Source organism: Mytilus californianus, unplaced genomic scaffold, assembly GCF_021869535.1.
Source record: "Mytilus californianus isolate M0D057914Y unplaced genomic scaffold, xbMytCali1.0.p SCAF_5, whole genome shotgun sequence".
Lineage (NCBI taxonomy): Eukaryota > Metazoa > Mollusca > Bivalvia > Mytilida > Mytilidae > Mytilus > Mytilus californianus.
Window position 1 is genome coordinate 53,854,273 of NW_026262701.1, and position 13,570 is coordinate 53,867,842.

Sequence of the window (13,570 nt, forward strand, 5' to 3'; positions counted from 1 at the left end):
CACCAAGTAGTGATCGCTAACTTATGTAGTGTTCATTTCAGCCGTTATTCCGACAACCAATTGTTTAACAGTCATAATAAAGCATAGGCAATATATACAATAAATTCAATTTACTTAGTGGATGAAACGTTTAATCATGTGAATACTAATGTTTGTCTCTTTTGAAATTATGCTTATGGTAACTGAATGACAAATTTGACTGTTAAAGGACGTTTGAACAGTCCTCTTATCGTTTTTTTTTTTTTCTTTTTTTTTTATAATTTTCACTCTGTCTAGACATCGAGGAAATTCTACATAACAAACGGGAGTGTTACTCTTAGACTTGATAAATAGAAAACCTTAATACAACATAATGTTTTGTTCAGGTCTCCTTTTTTGTATGTAAATATAATTTAAAACGGTACATTATAACGAAATAAAATTGTTATAAATGCCTTTATTAAAGGGAACAATAAATTATCGAAAGTTACACGAAAATGAGTGATATTCAATTAGTTAAATATAATGAACTGTGTATTCTTTTCTTTGATAAAATTTTACACAATGCGCAATTTATTTTATAAAAACGCGACAAAGAAGAAAAAAATATTATTCTGTGAATGTTATCAACATGGGTAACGTTTCTTAATGAATGGTAAACTTGTTATATCCAACAATAATGGCTGATGGACAACTCGAGATTGAAATATAAGTAAAAGATTAAAACACTTCAACTTCTAATAACTAAAACAATGCTTATGACAAAATATTAGGACCAAAAAAGGTCCATTTGAAGTAGACGCATGGCTGACTTCCAAGCTTTTGATATATGCGTTAATTACTGGTAATAGCCTGCTGTCTACTGACTTTATATATTTGGTTGCTGTATCTTGCATTTTTAATTAAAAAAAGACGCGTTAATGGATTAGTAACGACAGTGAAATTGCAATACCATGAATTTAATGTAGGTAAATACATACAGTGTCTGTAACTGTGATAAGTTACTGAAAGTATCTCGAGGTATATCTGTGATTCTGTTGTTGTGAAGATTACTGTAATATTAAAGTATAGTACTATAGAATGTATTTAATTATTCTATGATTGATTGTCATTTGATGAACACAGTTATTTGGCCCATGTTTACCAGGCATTAAATTAAAACAAATGCTAACCATTAATATCTCATCTATCATTCAAGACTTTATCTAACAGATATCACAGACACAATTAAAAGGAAATGTAACATAAATAAACCTGGATTTGTAAGTATTGACAGAGTCAAAGATCAAAATAATGGAATAATCGTATTTCGTTGAGTTTGCGCAAAACAGAATACGGTTTGCTTTCTACAAATTGATATCAATACGCTATCGGCAGCATTTCTGCACATTTTTTTTACTTTTTTGTATTTAGTTGTTTTATTACGGAACTTTACACAATTGTCAAACAAGAGGGAGGATTACAGTCAGGATTCTACTTCATCAAAATTAGTACTCAACTACGCCACCTATTTTTTTCAATCGCAAAATTGGAAGCCATTGTCGGGATAACGCGCTGTCAATAAGCTCTTGGAAACCGATAAATTTGTTCACATAGCATCATTACATTTCTTACATTACAGTTGTATTTTAAAAGACAAATGTATTTACTAGCTTTTGAACATACTGTAATGTTTTTGTGCCTTTGTCATATTAAAACTATTGTCTGATCGGATGTCAGGTCAAAATTTTCGAATGTCACAGAACGTCTCGTCCTTTTTTCCTTTTTCTGTCATTTATTTAATCCTTCTAGAATTGTCGGAGAATGGTGACTATTGACCGGATTTTAAATAAACTAATCCGAAATCAACGTTCATCCGTAATAAGATTTAATTATCTGAAGTTTTAGAAATATAAAAGAGTTTTATTGATGATGTTGTTAAATCTTTTTCCTTTGATGATTTCTGAGTGCATTATGATTTTGTCATAATCCTTTTGAAAATGTCGTTTTAATGTGATATACTTACAGTGTGATTAACTGGTGACAGTCTGTGAAGGTTTCATCCGGAATTTCTTGAATCAAATTGTTATGGATATTGCTGGTGAAAATGTTAAAAAAAATAAAGATATTTCAATAGTAACAAAAATCGATATTTTACCATAGCGTCAAATCTTATAATATTTTCTACAGAAAATATACCTTTTGTCTATCAATGTCATATGTTTTGATTTTTCTGTCTTTCGTTTATATCAATGCCTACGTTGATTTTGCGGTCCATACGGTAAGGTTATTATGTAGATGACGCTATTTTCGTACCTTTAGAGAAAAAAACGGAATTTTGTCCTCAATCTTTTTCAGGCTTCACAATGTGGTTGACCATCATGTCACAAAGGCCTCAACAAATGTGTATATTTTGCGGATAACCCATTTTTCTTCTTCGTATATGTATTGACATTTTATTTTTTATTTCTGGTTTTTTACTTGTAACGAACTGCATGACCAGTGTCGCTCGAGAGCAAGAACGACTAATCTGAACTGTCAATTTCTGTAGTATTCGCTTGTTTTTTTAAGTAGTCGAGATTTGTTTCATCGATTAATGGTTATTCATTGAATCTGAACTGTCAATTTCTGTAGTATTCGCTTGTTTTAAAGTAGTCGAGATTTGTTTCATCGATTAATGTTAATTCATTGAACCTTTTTTTCATAATATCTGTTCCTCTCTGATCAAAAATTTGGAATTGCCTTTTTGATTTTTTGTCATCTTGGTCTTTTTTTATTCTAATCAAAATACGTGCAGAACAATATGTCAACTAATTTTATTTTTTTTAAACGATGTATTGTATAAGTAATATTGGAAGAATCATTATAAACTGATTCAATGCAAAATTTTAAAAATCAACTCACATGTTTTGTAAAAGTGGCATCTCTTTACAAAACTGAACATCAATGTCTTGTATGCTGTTGTACGCAAAATTCCTTAAACAAAGTAAAATGATTGAGAATAACCAGTATCAAATTTATGATATATTAATGACAAAAATCTGCATGGTTTGTGTTTTAATTAACAAACATTAAAGACGTCCTTTTGAGAATATTCGTTCTCCTGAAGCCACATGTTAATACATGAACTTGTAACAAATATAGTTTTCTAGTTTTCAATTTTTTGCAATATAGTATTATGCATATTTTGAATATAAAAGTGACGTAAAAAGTTCTAAATGAACCAGCTGTATATACTAATGCTTATCTTAAATATAAAAATGAAGTACAAAGTTCTTAATAAACCAGCTGTATATACTTACAGGTAGTACGTATCGTTTGGTAAGACTGGAATATGTTCAAAAGATTTGAAATTACAGTTTACAGAAAACCCTGATGTTGAGTTACTACAAGAACAAGTGTACGGACATGATGTATTTACTAGTTTAGCACACACCACAAGGACAGCAAAAAGAAAACAGCTTGCATTCTTCATCTTGATTGAATAACTGAAAAGCAAACCAATCAATACATTAAAGATGGTAAATTTCTAAAGAAAACATTATGTAAAATTTTGTATTGATGAATCAACGTTAATTACTATGAACACTAAAATTACATATGACGATTTCTGATGAAAGGGGACAGTTCTTTACCGATGTTTAAATCCCGTTTTCGACTAAGAAGACAAATCAAGGTAACACACAAAAACTAAGGGAATCACCAATTCCCAACGTTGCCAGAGCGTATGTACAGACAAGGTGAGTGTCTTTTTTCATGTATGCATCCCATGTCATGCCAATCACATTTAGTCAAAATGTCGAAAATTGGTACACAATCGAAAAAATTACAGTTTAGTTCTCAGACCGCGAAAACATATCGCTAGTGAGTTAAGACACCTGACATATAATATCGGTAAACCGATTCCTGATAGTTACTGTATACTATAGGTAGTGTGATTTCCGTCGTTCTTCCTAACTTCATCTTAGTTGAAATACCTTTAAGTTAATTAGTTTTAATTGTGTGAAATAGAATGAAATATGTATGAGAAATTGAACTGAACTAATATGATGTCAATTTTTTAAGATTCAATAATTCTTTTTGATGAAGTTTGACGTTGTCATGAAACAGATGCAGTGATAACTTTAAAGAAAAATAAGAAAAAATTATTGTAGAAACATTTTCATTTTAAACATGTTAAACAAAATATCTTCTGATCTTGCAATTTCGCTTAAAGTACGTAAATAGTTATCAAAGGTACCAGGATTATAATTTAATACGCTGGACGCGCGTTTCGTCTACATAAGACTCATCAGTGACGCTCAGATCAAAATAGTTATAAAGCCAAACAAGTACAAAGTTGAAGAGCATTGAGGACCCAAAATTCCAAAAAGTTGTGCCAAATACGGCTAAGGTAATCTATTCCTGGGATAAGAAAATCCTTAGTTTTCGTAAACTGTACTTTGTAACTTTGTAGCAACATAGAATGAATAATTGTTAAAATTATCACAAATATATATGTAAAAAAAAATAAGCTAACGTCACCAGTAAAAAGTCAAACGTAATACACCATTTAAGTCAGAGGTAGTGTATGAGTTGGTCGTCAAAATATGAAGCTGTTAGCACATCAACAACTATTACATGTATTTAGCAATTGTATGTCATTCGGTCTATTCTAAGACTTATCTTCTGTGGCAAATTCATTACTGTTCAGAAAATTTCCTTCAGAACATTCAGATCTATTCTTTCTATGTTCAGACTGTTCAGAAGTTGTTATTTACCAGTGTACTTTAACATCAAACTGAATTGTCTGAAAAGCTACTGAACAGTACTAAATTGACAGCAAGGGAATTGTCTGAACAGCAGATAAGTCTTGAAATAGACTTAAGGAATAGTTCATTGTTTAGACTTTTTCAGATGATGTTATAATCAACATGACCGTTTAAGACTAAAAACTCATTAACCAGTGATGGACTATATGTGACTAGCCACGAGATTTCTAGGCTTTTGGGGGTACATTGTCTTAAATTGACTTTATGCATATTCATCCAGCACATACTGAAACAAAACACTCTGTCATGTTATAATGACCTATTTTTTGTAATAACAATAAAATGAATCATTTTAAATATCGGCATAATAATACTGTAATCGATGACGACATATCATCGAATGCACTAATCTATAAAATACAAAATTATTGTATTTAATTGGCGCTTAGTAACCTCGAACAGCGTATTTGAATACAAATTAATTTCAAATGAATTCAATTTACTACAATACAAACAGTTCTTTGCTCTCTTTCGAAAAATGTAATTTTGACTTGTTGTAATGAAGTTAGTATAAAATTTATCAAAGAAAGATTCAATTGAATAATGTTTCGGTGTCACTTCGAAGTATTTGTGAAGAAAACGATTAACACTTTAGCTTGGCTGTGACTTTTACCTTAGCTTCTTTTTTGGCTGACAACTACGTTCTCGTTTGAAGTAAACAATATTTGAATTAACATATTAAATGGATTTTAAAACAATACAAATTCTCTGCTCTTTAGATTTTCCTAAATGGAATCTAAAATATATCATTATAAATGTACCGTATCAAATGCATAAATAATATTTTATTTTGTGAACTACTGCTTATAAACTGTTACGCTTCGCATGCTTGATATATATTTTTTTAAATTTAAAAGATTTCTTTCACAAATTTAATACTAACTTCATTACAAGTTTAAATTATATATTTTGAAAGAGACCAAAGAACTGCTTGTATATTAGTATTATGTAATTCATCTGAAATTGGTATTCAAATACGATGTTGGAGATGACTAAGCTTCAATAAAATACAATAATTTTGGAAACTGAAGGAATCATCTGAAAACAGGTATAAATTTGAAAATGATTGGTTTACTTAAAATTTTTATATAAATTTTATCGGGCATCAAATAATGAAGTCAGATGCGGATTATTTAAAAGTTTTTGTTTGGGAAGGGGGGGGGGGGGGGGTGGCTGAGCCGCAGCTACATATATAGTAAGTGCATAAACTTTTTTCAAATGCTACTCCTAAAGATGCCATGGTACCCCACCCTATTCAAAATCCTAGATCCTCAACTGAAAGTAAATTACTAATATATTTTAAATCTACCATGCAAACCTATCTTACAAATTGTTTTATGTTTACTTATTTTTGGAGTATTGTTCTCTTTAAATCCTTTCAAGACGCTTGTATTCTTAAGGAACCTTCAATATTTTACAGTTCGTGGCGCATTTATGTAGGCAAAAGCATTGAAAATGATATACGATGGGAGGGCTGGACCGAAGCTACATATATAGTACATACATAAACTTTTTTTCAATTACCACTCCTAACGTTGCCATGGTACCCTATCCTATTCAAAATCCCTGATCCCCAACTAAAAGCAAATTAATAATTTATCTTAAATCTACCATGCAAAACTATCTTACGACTTCTTTTATGTTTACCTATTCATTGAGTATTGTACATCGCATAAACTCACGTAAATCGTTTTATACTAACCGACTGTACAAAGTATAGATAATCGCATCTTCTTTCTCTTTAAATCCTTTCAAGACGCTTGTTTTCTTATGAAACCTTCAATATTTAACAGTTCGTGACACATTTATGTAGACAAAAGCGTTGAAAATAATAATTGATGGGAGGGGGTATTAAGTGGCTATGACTTTATAAAAATTAGAAAAAGGGGTATGTTTGCCAATGAGACACTCTCCACCATTGATCAAATGACGTAGAAGTTAAAAATTATAGGTCATCATATGACCTTCAACAATGAGCGAAATCCATACCGCATAATCAGCTTAAAAAAGGCCCCAAAATGACAAATTTAAAACATTCAAACGAGAAAACTAACGGCATGATTCATATACAAAACAACAAACGAAAAATAAATATGATATACAGTAACAAACGATAACCACTGAATCACAGGCTCCTTACCTTGGACAGGTACATACAGAATGTGGCGGGGTTAAACATAGAATAGAAAATTGAAACGGGGAATATGTGTCAAAGAGACAACAATCTGACCAAAGAACAATATAAACAGCCCAAGGCTAAACATTTTTGCTTGTGCCAAACCCTCCCCCTTACATGTGACAGTAGTGCAATAGTACAACATAAGAACAAACTATAAAAATTAGTCAAAAAGGACGTAACTCTTCAGATTAAAAAGACAAATATTAAAACAAATGAAAAACTTTAGTATAAAAGATTGCCAAAAAGTATTATAATAAAATGAAATACTCGAAAAAAAGTTAATCTTATATTCAAATACAATACTGGTAACCCTTAAAATCGTAAGACTGTATGGAAAGTGTAAAGATTTTACATTATCATTGTCTATTACTAAGTTACATACATGTTAAATTGAATACACAGTGAGGTTGATTAATTATAAGAAAATATGCGTATACAAAATATTCATTAGAAAATGTGATTTACAATGCACCAAAGCATACGGTAGAAAAAAGTTCTTTTTAAAAAAAATCATGTTTCTGAAACAGATATTTTGAATGGTAAAATATACAGAAGTTCCATCTTTGCTTTGTCGTTTATGATTAGTTCGTTCGCTTTTATTACAGTTGTAAATAATATAAATTTCATAAGCAATGTAAAAGGATCCGAAACATAAATTCAGTTTAGAAATAAATGAGTATGTCCTGATACGAAGATTTACATAACGTATATATATATAGTTTTCCCACAATAAAGTTCTACCTCCATAAGCCTGGAAGTGTCATGTCGGGTCAAAAAGTAAAATAACAAAAATACCGAACTCCAAGGAAAATTCAAAACGGATAGAATTCAAATATATAGAAACAATGTCACATTCAATATAGAATAAATAAAAGTGTACTGCGTAGGAAACAGAGTAATGAGAGAAACATCGTTTGCAAGTCTTAAAAGCTGACTTCGTGTTGATCTTGGTGACCTTTATGTGATTTTATCCGTGAGATTAATTGAGGCATCTAAATCCTTCTGATATTGGCGTTATTCAGAGATGCTTATTATGAAATATTTGACTCATCCATAATACTTTTGTAAACAGACAACAGCGCTTTTAAGTGTTTAAATCCAGTTTAATGTATATTTTTCTTTTGATCTGACACATTTTCTATAGATAGATTTTCTTTATTTAGTCACCTGTTTAGGTTGTATTTAAATATGCTTGCGGTGGTGGTCATCAGTATCCAGGTGTCGATATAACATTAGATCGGAAAAGGGAAAACGATATTAATGGCTTTGCGTTCGTTTCTGAATACAGCCCCCGGTTTTCAGTTCATTTTCAATACCACAGCCGGATGTGAAGAACATTTTCTGTCCTTGAAACAGGATTTCATGAAAATATCTTTGTTCAAATGGGACATGTTTTTATTTTTCTTGTGTCTCTTTGGCAAAAACTAAATGTTGATGCATTGTGTCAAACGTTAAAACTTGGAATGAGATAATATGGTATAATTTGTATATATAGGTTTGGTAGTGACCGAATTGCCAAAGTGGCTCTTGCTGCTAGTAGTGACGGTCGCTGATACTCTCAAATTATAATTAGTTCATTATGTAAACATAGACTCATTAAATGAAAATATCCATGAAAATTGACGCAACTGCATTATATTTCATATAATGTCGGTTTATTAAGAAAAAAATCTATCATACACCTAAAAGACATTTTGTCCATTTCACACTGCGTAATAGACCACTTTCGAGTTATATCCTTCACCGGACATAGGCGTCAATACATACATATGCACATATATGACCAGGATATTGACGAACGAACTTATCTCGACGAACGAACGTCATAGGAGCGGTAATTGTATGACTACAAACGTACTTAAAACTTAAAAGATGTAATCATGTTTAACGTGTTTTTGGATGCAATCACGTTAATAGATAGAAACGCATAAAATATGCCGATTTTTTAAAGGTTTTCATAATAAAAATGAAAGACGTTTAAAAGTTTCCGAAACGTTACATATCTTACGATACAATGTGGTTGTTTGTAATTGTTGAAAGCATGATGAAATGTACATCACACATAGGATTATTCGAGTGCACCGACGACTTTTGCAATGCTCAAACAAATATGAATGCAGAATATAGATGATTTGAAATAATTTATAAAATAATGCGGTTTAGGCTTTGCTCGTTGTTGAAGGCCGTACGGTGACCTATAGTTGTTAATTTCTGTGTCATTTGATCTCTTGTGAAGAGTTGTCTCATTTGCAGTCATACCACATCTACTTTTTTATATACACATGCCAAAAGTTTGGTCGGTAAAAGAAGTACATATGTCCAAAGTTAAACTTGCATGAATCAAAACGCATTTCGTAAAGAAAACAGAGAACATAAAAACGCAACACATTCTATCAAATCATCCCAATCCGTAAATGTAAACTTTGTAAAAGATAAAGAGGGAAAAACAGAAGAAAAATACTCCACAATACACATCAGGCGCATTCTTGTGTTTTATTGAAAACAGCAGTTGTACCCGTTTGGTTCGATAGTATAGGTATTGACACAAATATCCTTTTTGATGAAGGTGCCAACGCTCATTCAATTGCCAAACGTCATTATAGATGCTTTTCTACGAATCTGAAACTTAAAATCTACAACAAAAAAACCATACAACTATCATGTTTCGGAGACACCAGTAATAACATACGACATTTAGGTACGTGTACGTTATTGGTTGAAACAGAGACGAGACAGATAATACCAATTGATGTTTTTGTCATACCGAAAATAGCCGTTCTGTGATAGAATCATATCCGAAAATTATACTTGAAAACAAGTACACGTATCAACAAGGCTTGAATCTCGAGCATTCAATCACCGACAAGAATAGGATTGAAATTGCAGTTTTAAAAGAAGCAGATTACTATTGGCAGTTTGTTGAAGACAAAATCATCCGCGGAGATGGATCCACCGCAGTTGAAGCAATCGACATCACATCATTCTGGAACTTATAATCAGAATCAATAGGTATCAACTATAAAGAACTAGATCAAGATAATAAATATTACTTGAATACGTATCAGAACACTTGCATTGAATTTGAAGGCGATCAATATATTGCCAAGTTATCATGGAAATGAGACCACGATCAACTTCCGGCAAATTTGAGTGTAGCACAACGAGGAACCGAATCTGTAAGAAGAAGACTAGACAAGAAAAGAGTTATCTTGAAAGCTTATGACAATACCATAAAGAATAAAGTGCATAGAGGTTTCGTTTAAAGAATTGACAACAAGGAATGTAACGGAAAAACAAAAATTACATACCCCACTACCCTGTTAGAAAAAAAGAAGATGTGAACACAGTACCATACAAGACATTCATCCAAGACGTCAAGCAAATTTAAAGGCTGGTGAAAAAAATTCGTAATTTGTTTGCCATCAAAATTACCACTATACAGAGACATAAATTATTTTCTATACATAGAGACTTTAATTTTCAACCGTCCAGATATTTTCGATTTGAAATTTCTTATTCAAATTAGAGATTGTATGTTACATAGAAATTTTTCTTTTTGCGACCCCAGAATGTTGTAAATACGGCGCGATATTGTAACGTAAAGACTTTGTGACGTTATACTTGTTTAGTTCTAGATAGATAACAATTAATAAAATGTAAAACGTCTTCTTCTTTAATTCACGTATTCTCGACACTTGCCACTACTGTAAATTGTTGGAATTATCCAACCAACACTGAATCATGTTTTAATTTTCTGAAATTTAAATAAAAGTGATATCGCGAGATTGAGTGTAACTTATAAACGGTGTTTCGTTTACAACAGATGATATATTCATGTTGACATAAACTACGTCAACAAGACGATGTTCTCCTTCATAAAAAGATTATTATTTGTGAAAGAAATAATTAAAACCGCGTTATAAACTATAGCAAGGAATATAAAACATGTGTAAAATGTGAGGTTCATTAATTTTACAATCCTAGATATAGTTTATGTCTTGACCTAATAGGTTAAGTTGCATGTAACGAATTTCTACGTCAATATTTAAGTTTATCAGGATTTTTTTCGGGAGTTATTACCGGCCGTTTGACAACGTCTCACTTCCTAAGTACATATTTTGAGAGTTTTGGTATAACTGCTTCAGAGACTTCAACTTTTTTATATGCCATCTCCTTAAAATTTATAATGCTGATTATCAACCGGCATTGATTTACTTATGTTTCCATTAATTACATATATACTGCAGCTGTGGTATTTGCGCATTCAAATTACATTGAACGTATATTCATATGTGATATACAGTCACTGACCGTATATCGCCTTGTTTATGACGTTGACAATGCGTTTCCGTAGGGTTTCATTTATGACGTCAGTAAAACATACAGGCTGGCGGAAATTTTCGTCGTCAGCTCCAAATTAAAACATGATGGTTTTTACCCTAAATATTTCATTTGGAACAGTTATAGGAGTTGCGGTATATAAAGAATAACCATACATTGTCTCGAAATATGAATTTTAGGTGATTTCAAAATAGTTTGTAAGTTCTTACCTGTTTTCACATTGAAATAAACACTAAGTGGTGATAATAAAGTTTGTTAAACCAGAATTAATATACTTTTCTTTCAGCGTCTTGTAAATATTGACATAAAAACACATATATTATTGCAGTCGTTATATAATTTAAATGCGACGAAAAATATATAAATTTAAAATTACCAGGTGTCAGGTGACATAAATGTCCTTGCACGAAATTGCTTTTTATTCAATCTTTGATCAATAATATTAAATAGCACCAATCTAAAATGTATAATATTCTGTTTTGAAATCGTTCACCACATTTTCTGTTGAAATAATGTGTACAATATTTAATATTTACTTTGTACGTAAAATATTTAATTTTGATTGATTTTTGTGTTTTAACGCCACTTTTAAGCACCGTTTTTGGGTTATTTCGTGGCGGCCAGTTTTTATTGGTTGAGGAAGCCGGAGTGCCCGGAGAAAACCACCGACCTTCGATAGGAAAACTGACAATCCTAGTCAATTAAGATTGGAGTCGGGTGCACCCGCACGAGCGGGGTTCGAACTCACAACCTCAGTGTTGACTGGCTAGTGATTACAGTAGTAACTACTTAGACCACTCGGCCACCGTGTTCGTAAAAGATAAGTTGTAGTCTTTCTATCTTTACTATTTAATTTCTTTGTATATTTTTGTGAGTGGTGTGTATATACGGTTTTGATTGTATTACTTTTAATACAACCCTGAAAGCATTATTAAAAACCCTGAGCATCATGATTCAAACATATAATGATAAGCCTTTTAAATACAAACTCTGGCTTAATAGCCTAGTCAATTTAGCTCTAAAATCACTCAGCCAACACTCAATCATGTTTTAATTTGCTGAAAATTAAATAAAAGTGATATCGTGATATTGAGTGGAACTTATAAACGGTGTTTCGTTTACAACAGATGATATATTCATGTTGATATAAACTAAAGCAAAAAGACGATGTGCTCCCTCATAAAAAGATTATTATTTGTGAAAGAAATAATTAAAATCACGTTATAAAATATAGCAAGGAATATAATATTAATGTGAGGTTTATAAATTTTACAATCCTACTTATATAGATATTAGAAGATGTGGTAAGAGGGCCAATGAAAAAACTCTCCATCCAAGTCACAATTTGTATAGTTTATTTCATTATTTAATTGGTTAAGGTGCATGTAACGAATTTCTGCGTCAATATCTAAATTTCTCAGTAATTTGTTCGGGAATTAATACCGGCCCTTTGACAACGTCTCACTTTCCTAAGTACATATTTTGCGATTTTTTTGGGTTAATTGCTTCAGAGACTTTAACTTTTGTATATGCTATCTCCTTATAATTTTGATTATCAACCTGCATTGGTTTACTTATGTTTCCCTTAATTACATTTACATTTAATATCACGATTCCAGTCAAGATTGATTTTAGAATAGGTTGTAAGTTCTTACCTGTTTTCACATTGAAATAAACGCTAATTGGTGATAATTAAGTTTGTTAACTGGCATTAATATACTTTTCTTACAGCGCATTGTAACTATTGATATATAAACACATATTTTATTGCAGTCGTTATATAATTTAAATGCGACGAAAAATATATAACTTTAAAATTACCAGATGTCAGGTGACTTACATGTCCTTGCACGAAATTGCTTATTACATTCAATCTTTGATCAATAATATTCAATAGCACCAACCTATAATGTATAATATTCTGTTTTACAATCGTTCATCACATTTTCTGTTGAAATAATGTGTACAATATTTGATATTTACTTTGTTCGTAAAAGATAAGTTGTTGTCTTTCTATCTTTACTATTTAATTTCTTTGTATATTTTTGTGAGTGGTGTGTATATACGGTTTTGATTGTATTACTTTTAATACAACCCTGAAAGCATTATAAAAAAAACCTGAGCATCATGATTCAAACGTATGATGATAAGATTGTTAAATACAAATTCTGAATTTATAGCCTAGTCAATTTAGCTCTTAAATCATTCAACCTGCAGCTAATTGCAACACAAGGTTTTTTTTATGCCATTTAGAATAATGATAGACTTGTAATAACAACAT

The 13,570-nt window shown here is 31.1% G+C and overlaps 1 protein-coding gene across 4 annotated transcripts in view; it reads right to left on the bottom strand.

The window, feature by feature from the left end:
- The window catches only part of LOC127702630 (slit homolog 1 protein-like), a 42,151-nt gene extending 29,095 nt beyond the window's left edge, over positions 1-13,056 (bottom strand). For 2 of the 4 annotated variants that reach the window (XM_052206908.1, XM_052206906.1), the window contains exons 1-5: positions 11,666-11,713; positions 3,261-3,446; positions 2,863-2,934; positions 1,985-2,056; positions 960-1,031 (exon numbers count right to left, since the gene is read on the bottom strand). In XM_052206908.1, coding sequence (XP_052062868.1) covers positions 960-1,031; positions 1,985-2,056; positions 2,863-2,934; positions 3,261-3,446; positions 11,666-11,682 — 419 coding nt within the window. In that variant the 5' untranslated portion in view covers positions 11,683-11,713. Of the gene's footprint in view, positions 1-959; positions 1,032-1,984; positions 2,057-2,862; positions 2,935-3,260; positions 3,447-11,498; positions 11,642-11,665; positions 11,714-12,944 lie in introns of those variants that run through there. The other 2 variants (XM_052206910.1, XM_052206909.1) reach the window with 2 other exon arrangements.
- Between the last annotated feature and the right edge of the window lie 514 nt (positions 13,057-13,570).